The sequence below is a fragment of the Lagopus muta genome, chromosome Z (genome assembly GCF_023343835.1).
Source record: "Lagopus muta isolate bLagMut1 chromosome Z, bLagMut1 primary, whole genome shotgun sequence".
NCBI classification, from domain to species: Eukaryota; Metazoa; Chordata; class Aves; order Galliformes; family Phasianidae; genus Lagopus; species Lagopus muta.
The window spans coordinates 50,283,142-50,303,720 of NC_064472.1; the positions used below are offsets into that span (position 1 = coordinate 50,283,142).

The 20,579-nt window shown below is 42.0% G+C and overlaps 1 protein-coding gene across 4 annotated transcripts in view; it reads left to right on the forward strand.

Moving 5' to 3' along the window:
* The first annotated feature begins 6,613 nt into the window (after positions 1 to 6,613).
* Positions 6,614 to 20,579, forward strand: part of DCP2 (decapping mRNA 2) — a 29,214-nt gene continuing 15,248 nt past the window's right edge. For 2 of the 4 annotated variants that reach the window (XM_048931388.1, XM_048931389.1), the window contains exons 1-4: positions 6,614 to 6,868; positions 18,062 to 18,213; positions 19,745 to 19,872; positions 20,301 to 20,399. In XM_048931388.1, coding sequence (XP_048787345.1) covers positions 6,816 to 6,868; positions 18,062 to 18,213; positions 19,745 to 19,872; positions 20,301 to 20,399 — 432 coding nt within the window. In that variant the 5' untranslated portion in view covers positions 6,614 to 6,815. The remainder of the gene's footprint in view (positions 6,869 to 18,061; positions 18,214 to 19,744; positions 19,873 to 20,300; positions 20,400 to 20,579) is intronic. The other 2 variants (XM_048931385.1, XM_048931386.1) reach the window with 1 other exon arrangement.

The following is a 20,579-nucleotide window of genomic DNA, read 5'->3' on the forward strand; positions in this document are numbered from 1 at the left end:
GCAGCCTCTCTGGGCAGCTCTATTACCCACACAGCACAAAAGTGCTTCCTGCTAGTCAGAGAAATAGTCCTCCGGTGTGTGCTTATTGCCTCTTGGCCTGGCACTGGACATTACAGAACAGATCCTGGCTCTCTGCACATTCCCTTTGGATAATTATGGACATTGATGAGATCTTCCTTAAGCCTTCTTCAGGCTGAACGCTCACAGGTTACAGCTCTCTAAGCCCCTCTGCAAATGAGAGATGCTCCTTTATCTTCATTGTGGTTGCCTTTTTCTCAACTGTTTCTGGAACATCCATGTCTCTCACACTGGGGAGCCCATAGCTAGACGCAGGACTCCAAGTGTGGCCTCAGCAATTCTCAGTGGAAGGGAAGGATCATTTTATTGAATTGCTGTCAGTACATTGCCCGATTCAGCCAAGAATGTTATTAGCCTTCTTGGTGGGAAGGACACATTGCTGACTCATGTTCAATGCAGTCTAGGGACCCCTAGTTCATTTTATTAAGAGCAGCTTGCGAGAGATTTAATTCTCAGCTTCAGACAGAACAAAATTCTACACTTGAATTTAAAATAAAATAATATTAACATCTTTATTAAGATCTTTTTTTGTCAATAATGAAGATGCCACTGAGCGCCGATCCTCACCATTCTTAGAACAGTACCATGCTGTTACAGTATGCCCGTGGTTAAAAATGGCATAAGCATTGCAATGGTATGCAGAAAGCATTGTTACTCTGATTTGGTTTAAGAGTATGCTGTATTCTAGAGAAATTACAGGATTTGTTAAACTCTAAGTGAGCAAACTGAAGAGGGCTCTGCACAAGAAGCTGCAGCAGAACTCTCCCCGGTCTTTCTCCCTCCCCTCCCCCCCCTCTTCCCCCATCACATTTTTCAGGACCCTTCTAAAAATTATTTTTCGTCATACCTGTAAAACTGAAGGACTGAGAAGAAGGGCAAATGAAATACAAAATTTATAGAAAAAGAAATGTAATAACAATGTTGAAAGTAATAGAATATCAGCTCAGTTTTCATAATAAACTTTGCACTTTTTGTTCTTTTATGCAAAAGTGTACTTTTTGATATGGCATTAACATGTCTCCTGGTTAATCTATACTAGACAAGCATTTTCAATGTACTTCAATCTGCTGAATGAATTATCTTTACCAGTAATGTGCTTATCTGCTTTGTTTATGATGGTTTAATTGTTACAGAGCAATAGCAAAATGTTAGAAGAAAGAAGCTGGAAATGCAAATGACCACAAAGGTAGAATACTGTCCTAATGCTCTTTTAACAAAATATGGTGAACAATAAACATTATTCAGTGTTTCTTCTTGTTTCCAGAAAAGCTTAAAAGTAAGAGGAATTATACCACAATCTTGAAGGAGCTAGCCTAGAAAAAGTTAAAGGAGGATGAAGAGACCTACTCAAGAAGGTTCTGCTGGAGAAGCAGATAAATGCATCAGGTCAATCCTGTGGAGGGCCACGAGATTTGTGATTTCTTACTATGCAAGTTTCAGAAGTAGCAGAATGCAGAATGTATCCTCAGTAAGAACCAAAGTGTGTACAGTAGTGGACTACTATGATTCTAGCTGTAGATTATCACGAAATGCCAAAGTCTAATTTTAGTCATAGGCTACTGGGGCTGGGAGAGGAATTGCTAATTTAAGCTTCATCTAGCCATGCAGGCTGCACGTTATGCCCCAGTGAGGACAGCATTTTAGAGAGCACTTGAGAGGTACTCAAAGAGAATAGCATGGAGCAGGGTTATTTCCTTTCTACTGTCTTCTTCTATCTTCTTCTTTTTTTATCTTAAACTTTTTTTTCCCCTACATTTATTTCCTAGTTAATACTGTTGGAAATATCCACATAATTTATCAGGACGGTATCTCTGATAAAAGCAGATTTTATTTGCAATTGCAACAGCAGGCATCCTGCAAGCAAGAGTGCACAGAAAGCAGCATTTTATCTTGTATGCCCTATTACCTGACGCTTGTCTCTTCCTTCCCTGATTCCTCATTGGCTGAGTACTTCAGGTTCATAATCTTCCTGATGCTCAGCTAAACAGATACTAGCTAAATATAAATTGTTGGTAGCTAAGCATATATTGCTATTAAATTTCTAACGTTTGCTCACTCAACACTTGGTCATTGTTTCTGGACACATCCATATCCTTGGACAGACATAAGTTTGGAAAGGAGGATAAAGGGGAGTATCTTGATGCCTACCTGTTGCATCCCAACCTAGCCACAGCGTGAGACAAGCCATCTTTGTGTGGATGCCTTGGCTTCTTTGATGTTTGTTAAGTCTGTTTTTCTTTTGCTGAGGATCTCTTATCCAAACAGAATAGCCTTACTACATGCTTTCTAGTCCATAATGCTATACTCATGCTATTTGCAACATTTAAAAACTTCTGCAGTTTTGCAAGCAAGAATTAATGATGTAATTCAGCAACAATATTTCTAAAATACGCTGTTAACATATATGGTATTTCTACTTTTTCACATCAGGTATTTCTAAGGACAAGTTACAAAATACAAATACACTGTGCTCTACTTCTTCAGATCAATTCCCCTTTTCAATATCTAATGTAGAAACAACATTCCATTCCTATGGTACAGATGGATGATTTCTCCACTTTGGTGTTTTAAGTTACTAAATCTAATAGGAGGATCAGAACAGACTGAATATGCTCACTTACTTTCTTACCCACATTACTAACTTGACTCTTCACCCTGAGTTGTACTCCACTCCTATTATTTATACTCAGTTAAAGGTTAACCTCTGGCTTTAGCACAGGTACATACTTCATCCAACAATCTGTCTAAATTGGATTTCAAGTGGATTATCATACCCAAGGGATGTGTAAATTGTTATGTGGATCAGCTGGGTAAGCCTGTTTGATTTCAGTGTTGACTTAAGTACGGGATTCAGTCATGCCCTGTAGCGTGTACTATGTTTCAGTGCATGCTTGTTCTGTCTATATAACAATATGCACTACTGTCATTAAATTAATGATTACCTGCAAACTCATACATTATGAAATTGTTTGAGTGTTTTAATTTTAGCTGAAGTCTAAATGTAGATTTTCTAAGCAGATCTACCACAGCTCTTTATACATACCATAACCACATAATCACAGACTTCTTACTTTCTACAGATACCCTGCCTCCTCTGTGATATTCAGAGAATTCTGCTAGTGCTTAGTTACCAAACTTCATGAAAATCTTCTACTGAATGTGTCTTATTCATTATTATAATTTCTTGCACATTACTACATGTGGCCATTTTTATATTACTTCTCATTTGAAAACAATCAATCAGTCAAACAAAAAAGAATCAACAACAAAACCTGCCAGGTTATTTTCTGAAGATATTTGCAATTATCTTTCTTTAAACAGGGAACTGAGATGTATTTAGTTTTATGCATATATTTTCACTAACTTGGGGTAGATGATTTGCTGAATGTAAACTTGTCTCAAATTATTTAACTGTTTATATTTCCCAGTATGGTTCATATAGTGTTAGTTGATTTCCACCATCTGTCTGAGCTGGATGCCTATGTGATCTCTCCCACTCTGTTCATTTCCCATGTATCATACTGAGCAGAGCAGGGCAGTAGTGCTTGAATGGTTCCTGTGTATATTTTATGTAAATTTGACTCAAGAAGGGAGCTTTATAGCAACTGGCAATGCTGAGCTGATGAGGGCTCACACTGCTTATAAGTCAGTGCTATTTGGTGCCCCTACTACCTCTGTTAGCTCTCATTTGCTGGAGATTTTAGTATAGGAACCAACTGTTTGTTGAAGGGCTGAGGGGAAATAACGGGAAATAACTTTTTTTTTTTTTTAATGATCTGGGCAAGCCAGGTCAGCTGTAGACTCTTCACATGCTGCCTCAGTCTTTACTGAAATTCACATGAGCTGCAATGACATGTTGTTGAGCTCTGGATTTGGTTCTTTCTTAGCCTCCAAGAGTTTCCTTCTGTCTTGCTCAATTCTGTTGTCCACCTCAGCTGGCCCCTCCAAAAATGTTCTCAAATTTCAACAGTTGCTTTTGCTGCGCAATCTAGCTCCTTTTCAGAGATTCTTTTCTAACTGCACAATTTAGTGACCCTTTTTCTGTTTCCTCTTACCTTCTTTCTTCCCCTCAGTTCAAACATACAATGCCAATTTTCACATTTTATTGTTGCCTTTGTGACTGAGTGCCAAAGCTGACTGATAAACACACTAAAAACCTGTTTGACTACATTGTTGGATAATTTCACAGGTTGCTGAGTGCTGGTGTGGTAGGGAAAAGTTGATGCCATGTGTTGCCATTCTAGTATCCCAATTGAACTTGCCACTTGATGAGAGGCACTGTCAGCTGCGCCCTCAACATGTCTCTGCTTGCAAGTTCCTGAGACGTATCTGTACATGGACTATATTTGAAGAAATGCTACAACCCAAATATGTCAGTTTTAATCAAACTTGATTTGCAGGAGCTTATGGGAGAAAAGAGTGCGTGTTATTTTAGCAAAAGAGGATAAGCCATGAATTTCCTCTAAATGAAGAAAAAAAATGAAACAATGATTAAGATCTTGTTAAGATCACACTTAGCAAGAGTTTTCTTCTTAAGTTTTTTTCCTGATTCAGTGTATTTCAGTGATGTCTCAAAAGTGAAGCAAGGACTGCAAATGGCTCTTACCCTCTCCTGTCCTAGGTACTTGGTGGCAGTAGGTATAAACTTTCTCTAGGCTCTACAGTTTCTTCTCTGTTACAAAACATCCTTAGATAATTAGCTGCTTAAGGTCCATAGCATTACATACGTTTACTTAATCATTTTATCTTTTTTCCCCCCCCCCAGAAATCACAGGACTAATAGTAGCATATATGGCATAAGGTGTCATTTTCTAAAACATTCTTTTTCTCATCTTATGGGGTTCTTGGTACATGGGGAGGAAAAAAAAAATAAGTAAATAAGCAAAGCAGAGCAAAGAATAACACTTGAAGGAAACTTTTCCCTGATCTCTGCCTCACAGCAGCTCTTATGAGCTGGCTGAATATTTCCATTCTACTTTTCAGATGTTTCAGGACCAGAGGTTGCTTCTTAGCCTTTCCAGGAAATTAGGCTGGAGTTGGAGACTTTTGCAAATAAAAAGCATTTGTACCAGCAATGATTTCTGTAGGAAAATCTTAAGACTTTAAATTTGTGTATTATGAATTATATATCTCAAGCAGTGAAAAGCAATAAAAAAGCAAAAAATAGGCAAAGAAGAGAAGAGAAAGGTAATGGACTCCAGAGGAGTAATTCTGAGGTGTGCAGTTTTGGCTTCTTGGTAACACAGTCCCCTCACTGGCTCATAGGAATAACTGGGAATTAGGAACATCCACTGATTGTTTTTGATGTATGATAAGCTTTGTAGAGAAATACTGCTTACTTGGAACCATAATTGAAGCCCCTGGTCAACAACTTACATATTTACTCTTATCAATTTGGAAAAGCTACCTTGGAAGGTGATACCCTGAAAGTGATGCAAGTCTTGTATTGATTATAGAACCTTGTATGTCTACCCTTTAGGCAGAAACAGAACTCACTGGAATTGCAAACAATGAGATCTACTGGTTGGCACACAAAGCCTTCCATATGTCCCTGCCAAGAGCCATCTCTTCCTCTGTGCTTCCACACATGCAGATTTCATGTGAACCACCTAACATCTCATACATTGTAGCAAAAAGGTGGTGAAGCAAATTATCAAAATCTCCACTGTGAAGTTTGCTGATGAGGACCAATTTGTGCAAATCTGCTGTTTTTATCAAAACTGTGCTCCAAAGTCATATGACACATGGTGTTTCTGGAGCAACCATTGAGTCTTTGCTGCTTCTTTTAACCTCGGAAAGGAGGCAAAAGGTGCACTCCTCACTTTCCTAACAGCTGGGAAACAAGTTGCAAGCAACAAAGTCGTTTGGGGTATTGCTAGCTCAGCACCTTCACTACTGCCTTTATTCTAACAAAATAAATACATAATAATAAATAAATAGCACTGTGTGCTAACCTTGTAAGGACACAGTGGTGTTTGACATGCCTAACTGCAAAGCTCAGCCACAGTCAGGAATCGTTATATTTTTAAAGTTTTTCTTTCCTTTTAGGAAAGACGTGAAATCAGAACGTGGGAGATGAATGGGCTTAGTACAAACCCTGTAAGAACTAGAGCGGGAAGGGAAGCAATACAAAGGGCTTCCACCCTTCGGTGCTTTCACCAAGTTCACTTCAACGGCCGCGGAAGAAGCCGCGGGCGCCCTCTGGTTGCTGCTGCCTCGGGTTTTTAAAAACATCACGCCACCCAAAGGCACTGTAGCGTGTGGGTGCGGGCGGTGAAGCACAGCCAACCCTAAAGCAAGCTCCCAGTCTCACGTGCTACCGCGGAATTCGCTGCGCGGAGATCAATCACTCGTTAGGAGCGCCTAGCCCTCAGCGCGGCGGTACCGCCCCCTGCCCAGCCGGACGGTCGCGGATCGCACCCGCAGCTAAGATGGCGGCGGCGGCTGACGTGACGCCCTAGCGCATGCGCCGATGACGCACGAAGGAGGCAACGTTCGCCTTCGGCTGGTTTCCGCGGTCGCTTGAGTCTCCCTTTCCCTTCGCAGCTTTCTCACTGATTGGCACGCTGCGCCGCCGCGCGAGAAGAGCCAGGCGCAGCACGCGGTAGGGGATTGGCGGAGCGAGCTGCCGCTCCGCCTTGGCCGCGCCCCCCGCCGGGCGGGCAGCAGACAGCTCCGCCCTCGCCGCCGAGCCGTGTGTCCGGGCCTCGCCGTGTCGGGATGAGCCGCGCTTCCCCATGGAGACCAAACGGGCCGAGATCCCCAGCAGCGTCCTGGACGACCTATGCAGGTACGGCCCGGCCCGCTCCGCCCCTCGCCTTTCCCTGCGGTCCCGTCATGCCGCGCGGCTGCTGTCGGGGAGCCTTCCCGCCGCCCGGAGCTGACTCGAGGCGTTGCGGCCGTCCTGCTCGGAACTCGGGGCTCGGCGTGGCTCTCCGCCAGGACTCCGTGGGGCACCCCAGAGGCAGCGGGGTAACTACGGGGGACGACCCTCTCTGCGGGGGTAGGTCTGTGCCGCCCGGCCCCGAGGTTCTGGGTAGCTCCTCGGGCAGGCGGGGAGGTGCCGCAGAGAGAACTGCCGCGGGGTCGAGCTGGAGGGAACCGAGGGCGGGGACGGCGGAGTGTGGGTTTCTGTACTTACAACTTAGCGTTGTTTGCCCGAGGGCATAAAACTGCGCTGGCGGTGTTGGCGGGAGTGAGAAGAGCGGCACGCCTGAGGTCGGTGCGACCTATGCGGTGACACAGTGGTATGGCGGTTATGGGTCGCGCGTTTGGTTTCGTTAGTGAGCGGTGTGGGGTATCTCGCTGGAGAACTCCGGTGAGATGGAAGAGCTGGGAGAGCACCACCAGTGCAAAGTCCCTTCTGTTTACCAGTCGTTCGCAGTGAAACATTCAGCCTTTCTCAGACAGAATCCATTTTTTCCATAGGGGCACAGCACATGGACACAGTTTCCCCAGGGGATAGGGTCTTTTTCTGTTCTTTTTGCTCTCAACTGGTGATCATTTGTGGACTTTTAAAGTCTTCCTACCCAGCCTTAGAAATTGATGTCCAGAGCTGGATTTGAAACTTCACAACAAGTACGAAGTTCTATTTTATCTCATTGAAAGGACACTCTCTAAAGCATTTGTGTGCAGTAGGAAAGGGTTATTAGAAATAAGTCCATTTACTTTGAATTATTGTTTTCAAGTGAGTGAAACTGTTTAGGAGTGAGAGCACAGGAAATGGGATCTGCTGTACTCATGAATGGTTCATCTTGTACCTTTGTGTAAGAATCAGCGTCTGCAAAGCAAAAACACTTATTCAGTTCTTTAAATTTGACTTTTATAGATTGCTTACATAAGCTGTTATGTCTCTTTTGATCTCTGTACAGAGTGTTAGCACTTTTCTTTTAGTTGTCTACACACACTTGAAGAAGGGTCTTTCAGAAGATCAGGAAGAGAATTGCAATACTTACAGCAGTGATCTAGCCACTGTATTGGTGTGACTACTGTGGGGTGGTGACTAGTAGAAGGGCACGTAAATAGTCAGGTCTTGCACTGTTACAGGATCAATCCCACTGTCTTTATTTGTTCCTTTGAGCCACTCTTATCTTCAGCCTTGGAGTTCTGTCTTGTATAAACTGAGTGATGAGGCTTTAATTAAAAAAGAAACACACACACACACCTTCAAATGGTAGACTTAGGGATTCGTAGTTACCATCTGTCTTGCTGACTTTTGTTAGTGCTGATGGATCAGCCTTAATTCAGATACACTTCTTTATGTGGGGCACAGACAGAGCAGCTGAAAGGCACAGAGGAATCAGACTTTGATGTTGTAGGAAGTAGAATTTTCACAGAGTTGTAGAATCTCAAGAGTTGGAAAGGACCTCTGAAAGCCATTTAGTCCAGCTGTTTGCAGTGAACAGGGACACAAGAGCTAGATAAGTTTGCCCAGGGCCTTATCCAGCCTCGCCTTGGAAGTAACAAGGGATGGGGCATCAACCACATCACTAAGTAACCTGTGGATTTTGTTGTGCACAAAGAGAAGTGACTGGGTACCTATGGTTTGGTATAGGTTGTGGCTCAAGGGAGACATTTTTTCAGTAAGTGGGAGGTGAGTGGTTCTGAGTTTCATGTTGTTAGCTATAAATGTTAAATTCATTTCACTTCCTATTCTATCTATGTATGCTGTTAAGAGGAATTTTGGTAGAAGGAGTGAGCGAATTTTAATACTTAGTGTAGTGAACTTGTTGAGAAGACGTAAAATATCTTTCACATCATGTTCCTTGGTGTCTGTGTGTGTGTTTGTTCTTGTTGGTTTTTTTTTTCTTCTGTCAGCAAATGAAACTTTGTTGTCAATTACAGTAATTTGGTTGCAAACACAGGTCACATAGAGCTTATCTAATGTATTTTTGTGTGAACTGCAGATCTAAGTAACTGTAGGTGAATGTCTAGGAGATGGAAAATATTTATGTTACTCTTAGTAAGCTAAAAAGTGACTAAAAAAAAAAGGGCTTCCAAGTCAAACATGTAAAGTAGTTTAAGGTTTTGTGGTATTTCTTGCTTGCTTGTTTTGAATTTGAAAACCAGAAATCTAAGTTAAAGTCTAGATGTCCACGGAGCAAAACTACTTTCTTTTTGTATCTTAACAACACCTTAGTGTCTTTCAGACTTCCGCACTTCGTTTCTATTAGAAGAAGGTCAGGATCTGCAGTAAACTCTGTTACAAAGTAGTTGTGTCTGTGTGAGCTGCAGTCAGGCTCTAACTGTATGTGACATTTTACCTGCTTGACGTCTTACGCATGTCTTTATGATGGTAAGAACATTGTGAGCTGGAGCCAGTGAAATCAACACAACTTACTGCTGAATTAAAATATGATTGGATTTTACTTTAGGCTGAATCACTTTCTTTAGATGTCACTCAGAGGTTCATCCTAGATCCTTAGATTGCTTGCAGCTGTTCCATCCAATTCAGCAAATTAGTCTTAAGTAGTAATTCAACTCTGTAAGGCTGTTTTAATGTCTGCAGGTAGTTCTTGTGATTTTTTTTTCCTGGCTTCAAAGGCACACAAGGCCACCTTAGCTGATTTTGTGTATCTTGAGGCAAGGGGTGGTGTGTTTGTTAGATAGTTTGGAAAAACTGTTGTACAGATAGATTATTTTTATTATATAAAAAGTACTTCATTTTTTCATTTTGTGTGTCAAAGCTTCCAAGTTCTTATGTTATGTACAGGATGATTATATTTCTTTATGTAGTTGTTGGTCTTGATCTTAAATTGCCAAGAACTGTTCAGTTGTGAGGTTATTTGGGCAAAGCATCATAGAATCATGCTATGGTCTGGGTTGGAAGGAACCTATAAGATCATCTAGTTCCAACCCCACTGCTACAGGCAGGGACACCTCCCTCTAGATCAGGTAGCTCAAAGCCCTATCCACCCTGATTTTGAATGCTTCCAAGGAGGGAGCATCCACAGCCTCACTGGGCAATCTGTTCCAGTGTCTCTTAATACCTCGTCTAAATCTACCTTTTTCCAGTTTAAAACCATTTCCTCTCATCCTGTTGCTTGCTGCCCTTTTAAAAAGTCCCTCCCCAGCTTCACTATGGTCACCCTTCAGCTCCTGGAAGGCTGCTGTAAGGTCTCCTTGGAATCTTCTCCAGACTGAAGTGCAACAGATCTCTCAGCCTGTCCTCATAGGTGTGCCGGCCCTACTTTTGCACCCACTCCAACAGCTCCATGTTCTTGTGCTGGGGGCTGCAACACTGGATGCAGTTGTACACACTTGTATTATCTGTAATAACTTGAAGGAACACAGTTTTGAGGTGGATAAAGTTTTAAGAAAGTTTAAATTATTTCACTAGATAGTGTTTGAGACTTGATGTTCCTATCTGGGTTAATGTGTTCAAAAAGTTAATCTTGCAGTATTTGTATGTTACACTGAGGGTAACATTTGTCAATTTAGTAGTAACTGTAGTATTCAGCATTTAAAAAAAAGTGCTTATTGGAAAAGGGGAGCTTAATATATCTAATTCTTTTTGGGAGTGGAGAAAAAAAATCCTGCAAGCTAAATGCGTATTTGTGTTTGTACTCTCTGATATTAACCTTAGTTTTTTGTTTTGTTTTGTTTTTTTGTATGCCGTTAAATGTGGAGAATAGAATGTTTTCCTATAGGCAATAGTTAGCTTAAATGTGGATGAAATTTTGCTAAAAAATCTCTTGCATTTTGGGCTTACTAAATCATGTACATTGGACGAAGGGTTCTTGTGTTCCTGGTTTTATTTTGCACGTGGAGCTTAATATAATGTTACTTGCAACAGTAGATATATTCTGGCTCAGACATTCATAGCTGACTTCACAGAATCTAATACTGAAATTATATGGCATTGAAACATGGGAGAAAGAATTTGTGTAAGCTAGCTTTTAAACAGCAAAACAGCAAAAAACCCTCTGCAAACAACAACTTCAAATAGTAAAAAGAAACAAAAACCAAACACAGTTATAACTCATAGGCTTTCAAATTTTGCTTCAGAGATCAGTTTGAGGATTGAGGATAGGTTCTAGTGGTGTTAGTGATTATTGTTTAATGCTTTCATTGCAAAATAATTCTCCTACAGACAACAAAAAATAAGATTTAACGCAGTAGTTAATGCTTTGCTTTGAACATGATTGGTTTTTTTTTTTTCCTGTTTTCAAGCTGTGCCATAGCTTTCTCCTGCTATTTAGCTAAGTTAAAAATTTCAACACCTAGAATTCTTGTGTAGAGTGTGGAGTGTTACTTGGCAGTGTGTGAAAACAAGCACAAAAGTAAGCCAGGTACATAGTGTCTTCAGACATTTGCTTGATTCCTAGACTGTTTTTAAATTGCAGAATGCCAGGTTACAGTTTTTTCTAGAAAGCTAGTTTTCCAGCTTCAATATTAGAACTGTTAGGACCTGTTTTGTTAAATAATAAGTCACAGATATTCACATTTTTCATTACGCTGCCTTGCACTTCTGAGTGGTGCTCTGTTGAGTAAGTGGAAGTACAGAGACTGGGTGTTGGATTTCTGTCTTCATGTTTCCTTTTCCCTATAAGCTTATGCCATTACCTCAACTTTTGAATTCAGGGCTGTCTGTCGCACAGTCTTTTGCTCAGCCCCTTTTCCACAGGGGAAATAGGATGGAAAGGATCACGGATCACAATAAGATAAGGAAATTACTTACAAGTTAGGGTCACGAGCAAAACAGACTCAAATTTGGAAAAACTAATGTGGATTGTTGTCACTCTCCCTCCTATTCCAGTGGGGTAGAGGAGGGAATCAGAGGAAGAAGTGGTAAAACTCTCATGGATTGAGATAGTTTAATGGGAAGGAAAAGGAAGGGAAAATAATAAGAAAAGAATGTACAAAATAAGTAATGCACAATGCAATTGTTCTTTGCTCACTGACAGATGCCCAGCCAGACCCTGAGTAGCAGCAGCCCCTCCAGCCACTTCCTACTGTCTTATTGTTTAGCGTGATGCCACATGGTGTGGGACATCGCTTTGGCCTGCCTAGGGTCAGCTGTCCTGGTTCTGTCCCTTCTTGTGCACTCAGACTCTTTGTTGGTGGGATAGTGTGAGAAGCAGAAAGGCCCTTGGCTCTGCAGCACACTATACTACCCTTTACTGATAGCTGAAGCTGGCAGGAGTGAAGTTACTGAAAGAAGCCTGAGGATTATCAAAAGGGACTTCAGAGCATTGGGTTGGTTAGTGGATGGAGCAAAGAGTGTAAGTGGTGTATTCCTGTCCAGTGGCAGCAAGGGATACCGAGAGGACCAGGAAAACCCATCTCATAAATACATGGCTGAGAGGCTGGTGCAATTGCAGGAATTTTCTTTTTTAATTGTAGAGTGGTTTACTTTGTGCCTGGCCTGTTTGGCTGCTGACGGGCCTCAACTGTCTCAAAGGGGGAAAGGAATCATAACCCAGGAGCTCGTAGGGCTAGTTGGGAGTGCTTTAAAGTGTGAAGGAGGTAGAGGTCGAAACCAAGCTTGCTAGAGGTGAAACGGGGGAAACAGTGATGTGTTGGGGGTGAGGCAGATAGCTCAGCTGAATTGTGTCTATACCAGAGTGTGCATCAAGGGCAACAAACAGGAGGAAGCTATCCTGCAGCTGGCAAATTGTGAATTTACTGAAACATGGTGGGGTTGCTCCCATGACTGGAGTGCTACAGTGGATGGCTGTAAGCTTTTCCTAAGGGACAGGCAAGGAAGGAGGATTGGTGGTATGGCTCTCCATGTCAGAAAGTGTTTTGAGCTCAGGGCTGGGAATATTAGGTGAGTCTCTATGAATAAGGATTGGGGGGAGATCAACAGGGCTGACATCCTGGTAGGGGTCTGTGGGTCTGTTACAGACCACCTAACCAGGATGAAGGGATGAACAAGGCACTCTGCAAGCAGCTAGCAGAAGTGCAATTACGGTCCCTTGTTCTCATGGGAATCTTCAATTTCCCTGATATGTACTGGAAATATAACACAGTGCAAAAGCAGCACCCTACAAGGGTTCTAGAGTGTGTAGAAGATAACCTCCTGACGTAGCTGGTAAGAGAGCCTATTGGGTAGGTGTCCTAGACCTCCTGTTCACAAACAAGTGGACTGATGAGAAATGTGGATGGAGCTCAGGAGCTGTCTTGGACGGAGTGACCACAAAATGATAAGAGTTCGCTGTTCTTGGTGAAGTCAGGAGGGTGGCCAGCAAAACTGCTACTTTGGATTTCCAGAGAGCGGACTTTGAACCATTTGGGACACAGGTAGGCAAGGTCTCTTGGAAGTCAGTACTGAAGGGTAAAGAGGCGTTCAGGAAGACTGGTCAGTGCTTCAAGAAGGAAGTCTTAGAGATACTGGAGCAGGCTGTCCTCCTGTGTGGTAAGTGAAATGGAGGGGAAGAAGGGACAAGCAGCTTGGGAAAAGTCCAAAGAAATGCTAAGGGTATGCAGGGAGAAATTCAGAAAGGCAGAAGCCAAGCTTGAACCTGCCCACTGAAGTAAATGAGAAGAAAAACTTTTTTACAAACATATTGACAAAAAGGGTAGTGCTAAGGTGGATGCATCTTTGTCCTTTTTTGGATGAGGTGGGGAACGTGACCAGTGAGAATAAGGATCTCAATGCCTTCTTTACATCTCTCCTTCAAAGTCAGACCAGTTATCTTTGGCGTACTCTGCTCCTGACCTGGAAGTCTCAGATGGGGAACAGAAAAACCACCCATTATTCAGGTGGAAGGAGACCTATTACTCCTCCTGGACCGCTACAAGTCCAAGGGGTCAGATAGGGTTCACCTTAGAGTACTGAGCTGGCAGAGGTGCTTTCCACTGCTTGCCAACATTCCTGGTCAACTGGAGAGGTGCCAGAGGATTGGAAGCTTGCCAGCGTGACTTTCATATACAGGAAGGTTCGTAAGGAAGATCCAGGGAACTACGGACCTGTTAGTCTGAAAAAGCAGGTCCTGCTTGACCGACCTGATCTCCATCCCACGTGTGGATGAGGGAAATTCACTGTAGGCATAGTCTACCTAGACATTAGCAAAGCATTTGACAGTGTCTCCCACAGTATCCTCCTGGGGAAGCTGGCAGTTCATCATCTGGACAGGCGCTCTTTGCTGGGTGAAGAACTGACCAGAAGACCAGCCCCAGAGAGTGATGGTGAATGGAGGTAAATCCAGCTGGCGAACAGTCCTGAGCAGTGTTCCCTGGGAGTTGGTTGGGGCCCATTCTGTTTAATATCTTTATTGATGACCTGGACGAGGAAGATGAATGCACCCTCAGCAAGTTTGCAGATGACACCAAGTTGTGAGGAAGTGTCTGTCTGTGTGGGGGTAGGAAAGTCCTTCAGAGGGATCTGGACAGGCTGGATTTCTTGTGTTGAAGCCAGTGGAATGAAGTTCAACAAGACTAAGTGCCGAGTCTTGCACTTTGGTCAAAGCAACTCCAGGCAGCACTGCAGGCTTGGGGCGGAGTGGCTGAAAGACTATCGAGGAAATGGACCTGCAGGTGTTAGTCAACGCTCAGCTAAATGTGAGCCAGCAGTGTGGCCAGGTGGCAAAGAAGACCAATGGCAACCTGGTTTGTATCAGAAGTAGTGTTGCCAGCAGGATCAAGGAAATGATTGTCTCCCTGTACTCGGTCCTTGTGAGGCTACACCTTGAGTGGTGTTAACTTCTGGGTCCCTCACTGCAAGAAAGACATAGAGGACCTGGAGCATCTTCAGACAAGGGCAGTGAAGCTGATGAGGGGTCTGGAGCACAAGCCTTTAGAGGTGTGACTGAGGGAATTAGGATCATTCAATTTTGAGAAGAGGAGGTTCAGGGAAGGTCTTACTGCTCTCTACCACTGTCTGAAAGGAGATGTGGTGAGGTGAAGGTTGGCTGCTTCTTCTGCGTAACTAGTGATAGGACTAGAGGGAATGGCTTCAAGTTGTGCCAAAGGAGGTTCAGATGGATATTAGGAAAAACTTCTCTGAACGAGTGGTCAGGTGTTGGAATGGCTGCCCAGGTAGGTGCTTGAGTCACTGCTCCTGGAGGTGTTCAAGAAATGTTTAGATGTCATACAAAGGGACGTGGTTTAGTGGGGAAATGTTGGTGGTAGATGGGGATGGTTGGACTAGATGATCTTGGAAGTCTTCCAGTCTTGATGATTCTGTAACACTGTGTATTTATCACCACATTTTTCATCAAAAATCTAAAACATGGCATTGTACTAGCCTCCATGAAGAAAATTGACTCTATCCCAGCTGAAACCAGGATGCTCCTTTGCCTCCTCTGGTCTGAGCTGTGCACAGGCATGGCAGTTGATATCAGTCTGCATCAGCTTTTCTTTACTGGTATTTCCTCCCAATGCTTTTCCCCTATTCCATTGTGGGTCCTTTCCTCAGGTTGCAGTACAGCAGGAGTTATCTGGCAGTTCTGGTAGAGGACACAGTTCACAGCAGAGAGGATTCCATTCATATTGTGTATTGCTGCATGTTGTATCTTCACATTTATATTCAGCTGAAGTGCTAGGGCAAGAAAACGTCAGCTAGTTATGTTGACTAGTTAAGAAGTTGTCTTTTTTTTTTAACTACTGCTACTTTGTGTGTAAGGAATGTTTTTATCATTAATAAAGCCTTCAAGATGAAGAGACCTGTGGGAGGGTGGGGATGGGGGGGCTTATGAAGTGAAAATTGCCAAGTAGGAAAATATTCTTGTTGACATGAGTAAGATTATTTATGTAAGGAAGGTATCTGGTCAAGGTCCCTTTTTCATGCAAAGTAATAAGCAAAGGAGTAAGCCATAAAAAAAGTGTGCAGACTGGAGAGATAAGTGATAAGGGAGGCAGTGATAAGAACTGAACAAGGGCATGTGAAAGTGAGAATGTTTATTCCCGTGAAGTTTCGGGACCATGTCAGTTTGAAAAGTAAGGGAAAACGGGAAGCTGGGAATGAAAATAAATAGAGGCACAGACCTAAGGCAAACATGGAGACAATAAAAAGAAACTCACCTTTAACTGTGCTGTTTGATGGGCTGTTGAGAAACCATTGATGCCCCTTACAGACAGATTGACCTGGACCTCACCTCTGATAACTGGTGGTCCCAGGCACTGGTCTGGAAAGGGGGCTGAGAAAGTAGGAGTGGAGGAGCAAAGTGGGTGATGGACAGAAAGGGGCAAGAAGGGAGTTGGCTGTGTAAAATGTGTCAGTATGCTTGTCTGACAGTCCTGTGCCTGTTCACCAAAGTCTGTCCTATCTTCTTGCATTGTATGATATCTTTTCTTAGCAGTCTGTATACTCTCACTCTTTAATCCCAAGAGTGTGTGTGCTGTAAGGCAGAAGTGCTTGCTGCTGGTGAGATGAATGGAGGTGTGTGTGAGAGAGTGAAGGAGGGTCTCAGTGTCATTAGCTGAAGAGGCTGTAGCTCTTTGGACCTAGTGAAAATGCTGCAGACAAACAGATCCCAGTGTGAGCGGGCTTGGGTGCTAGTGAGTAGAGTGAGGGCTGGAGTCTGAGCTTCCAGCCTGCGGTGTGGGAACAGTGCAAAACTAGAGGGAACTGGGGTGAGTGAGCTGGGTGTGGGGTTAGGGGTGAGCATCTGTATCACCTCCAAACCTGGTGAGAGTCTGTGTGTTTGCTAGTAAAACTTTTAAGTGGGAGCAGGGCACTTTGGGTAGGCAAGGGGTGTGGGGCTCTAGTAGGGGGCTGGGTGGGCAGAGGTGCTGTGCTGTGCTGGGGAGACATTGCACGTGGGCCTGCAGCAGGGGCTGATGGTTCTCCTGGCCTCAGGGCAGGAAGGGGTGGACTGTGTCATGTGGGTATGGGTCCTGCTGAGGAAGTGCCTTGCCTGAGGCAGTCTGTATGACTGGCTGTCTCAGTGCCTGTGGGGTAGGTGCTCAACCTCATTGCTCACTGAACCTCTGCAAAATGGCATCGTGACCCTCAGCCCAGGCAAAGACCCCAGCACCAGGCTGGTTTTCAGCAGGGAGGCAGGAGGGAGTCCATGACCAGAGCTGGTGGAAGAAGCAACTACTCATAGCATACTGTAACAAATTACACTTATCAAATTTAAGTAGAGATGTCTTAAGTATTTCTAGTTTTGGCAAAGTTAATAATGCACCTTCAGATTTTACCTGATGTACCCCTCGCTGCCCAGGGAGGTTGTGGATGCCCCGTCCTTGGACGTGTTTAAGGCCAGGTTGGACGGGGTCCTGGGCAACCTGATCTGAATGTGTATGTTTGGTGGCCCTGCCAGGCAGGGGGGTTGGAACTACATGATCCTTGGGGTCCCTTCCAACCCGGGTGATTCTGTGATCTGTGAACTCTTATCGAGTAGTTTTAAGTTCAGTGGGGTAGGTGACTTTGAAAGGAAAACTCTTTGTTCTTGATGTTACAGTTGAATACAAAACGCCTTTGTAAACAAAATGAGCTAGCTACTGCTCCATGCTCTACTCATGCACTCCATGCTACTACTCATCTGTACATCCCTGGAACCATATTTTTGTGTGTCAGTATCTGAGTGGAAACATAAGGTAGACTTAAAAAATAAACCAATTGTCTATATTCCATTTCAGATTGAGAAAATACTATCATACTGAGTTATAAATTTTGCATAAAGTAATAGATTACTGTAGTTCTAATTGAAAACGTGACTATGTTTAACTGGCATCCAGAAAAAATGTGTTGATACCTGTTATCAGAGTTTGCAGGTGTTCGATAGTGGGCACTAGCGAATGTTTTCTCCTAGTGCAGTTATTTACATAAGTTCTTCCTTGTTCTTTCTGTTTTCTCAGTGCTTACTTAGTTTCTTGTGGGCAATTTTTGTGAAAGGATTTCATGATGCATTTTTCTTCTTGACTTTAAAATTTGTATTTTATTTTCATATGAAGACCTTTGCTGTTCAGAACACAAGGAGAATCTGTTTCTCTGTGTTCATGGATCAAGAATTCCTCTGTTGTAATACGTTTTTCTTGCTAGATTGCTTTAAATCAAAGGACTTGGCTAATAATATTTTTTCTTCATCAACAGCCGATTTATTTTGCACATTCCAAGTGAAGAGAGAGACAATGCAATCAGAGTGTGTTTTCAGATTGAACTTGCCCATTGGTTTTACTTGGATTTCTACATGCAAAACACACCAGGATTACCTCAGTGTGGGATAAGGGACTTTGCAAAAGCTGATATCCTTTTTATTGTTGTCATTGTTTTCTGTCTCACTGCAAACTGAATCTTAACAAAGCGTTGTGCCTGCAGCTGGAAAGTGAGAGACAATTCATATGTTAATGATTAAAAGTAGTATTTCTAGATATGTGATATTTATCTTTTGCTTCCATGATTTTGTGGCATCCACAAAACAGAATTTTCCTTTAGCTGTTCAGCTGAAGGCCTATGGAAAACAGGTAATTTCTAATCTTCGAGGATATTTCCTTTCAGCTGCAGTCAGACAAGAGCACTTTGTGATGCTTTTTCTCCTTTGTTTAATCTCTTTCCAGTAAAATGCTATAGTAAAATGTTAATCTAGCTGAAGATGATGAGTTCTTAGATGCTTCTAGAAGCTGTTCTATTGAAATGAGAGTGTATGAATTTTTTCTAAAGTTACTGTGTTTGACTTCTGCATTTTTTCATTTCCTGGTGGAACGTAGACAATCTATTCATCACTGGAGAAAAACCCATGGAGAAAATTTCATGTCAGCACCCAAAAATAGGTTATAAGTTAAGCAATTTCCATCTGTTTTTGATGTGGCTTTGAGTGCTTCTAATTTTCATTGTAATATCTGTGGTTTCACCACCCAAAATATTCCTTGTTAGTTTGATGGGAGATTTATTATTAAATGCTTTAACATCTGTTTTAACAGTACACTTTATAGATGTGGTCTTCTTTTTTTGCTCGATGTTATGCAGCAAATTTTTATGAAGTTTTTTTTTTTAATTTTCAGACCAATTGTAGATAGTGCGGGAATAATAAAATACATACTGTTCGTTCACTACATCTTTCCTTCTTTGGCTTTTGTCAGAAATACTAATTTTGTTGCCGTGTCTTATTTTTAAGTACACTGCTATTTAATGTTTGGTTATTTATTATTGGTAGTATAATTTTATAGATAATTTTCTTTGAATATTTGTGTGTTTACTTTCAACGGTTTTGGTTTACAAAGCTTGCTCATGTTTTTCCCACTTGGTGAATCTTGATAGTGCATTGGAATTTAGATTTCTGGAACATGATGCCGTTACAAATAATTTTTTTTTGTTTTTTCCTCTTACCTATGTGTTTAAGTATGATTTCTGTGCAGTAGTCCTGTGAATGATTGTGGGAAAATTTCTTCTCCAAGAAAGAGATTAAATAAAGTGGTCTTGCCTGTCCCATTTGTTTCAAAATATTAAAATGTTTAAAATAATAATATATATTTAAACTAATCATCTGAAGTACATTTTCTGCAAGATTAGGGAGTTCTCTCAAACAAGCACTTTTGCACCATCTTTTTTTTTTAATCTTTTAATTGGCTTGCATTAGAATTTGCAAATTCCTTAATGCTTTCTAATCTTTAGAATTTGGTAATGAGTTATCCAAAATACCTATAACTTCCAAGAATTTGTTTTGAAAGCGCTTGGAGGAGGAAGTATGGTTATTCTAGGTATTGAGTTGACTGTCTTGTCTGTCTGTATGTGACTGGAAACTGGATGCTTAAGATTAGCTTCCTTAATGCGCTGCACTCTTCAATCACTGCCCTTTTTTACTGCCTCAAGGTGAAGATGTGCAAAAGGTTTTAGATGAGTGGAAGGAATATAAAATGGGAGTGCCAACTTACGGTGCAATTATTCTCGATGAGACACTTGAAAATGTAAGTATGGAAATAGTTGTGAAGAACTAGAGGGGAGGAGTATGGGCATGTGCTGGTACAGTAATCTTTTCGTAGTTTACATTTATCATCTGGAAAAAAAACTCGCAAGAACTTGACATATATGACATTGTTGAATGCATATGGAGATTGAATACAGGAATAAAATATTGGAGACAGTAAATACTCTTCTACTTGCTTTCCTATTCAGTTTTGCTTTTTTAATTTCATGATGCTATTAAAAACAAACAAATGAAAAACCAGAAAAACCAAGGTTTTGCTAGAACACAGAGACCCTGTTGGGTGGCTCTCTCCTGTCTGAGGCCCCTTTTTTGAAAGGAAGCAGGAGACAGTGAAGGGAAGAGATTTAATATAAATTAAATCATGTTAGAGCAGTTGGTTATTTGCCTGTTGTTCACTGTGTTTTGCAGGTTCTTTTGGTTCAGGGCTATTTAGCAAAATCTGGTTGGGGATTTCCTAAAGGAAAAGTAAATAAAGAAGAGGCTCCTCATGATTGTGCTGCTAGAGAGGTAACTTTTGTTTGTTTCCCTCAAATTGATTTTTTTTTTTTCCTTTTGACTTAAATATTTTAATAAGAGCAAAGATGCTTGTATATGTGTTAGATGAGAGGACAATTTACTTTGCTGTTTCTTCATTGGAATTGGATAATTTTTTTATTCTTATTGCAGTGTTCTGCTGTAGCATGCAGC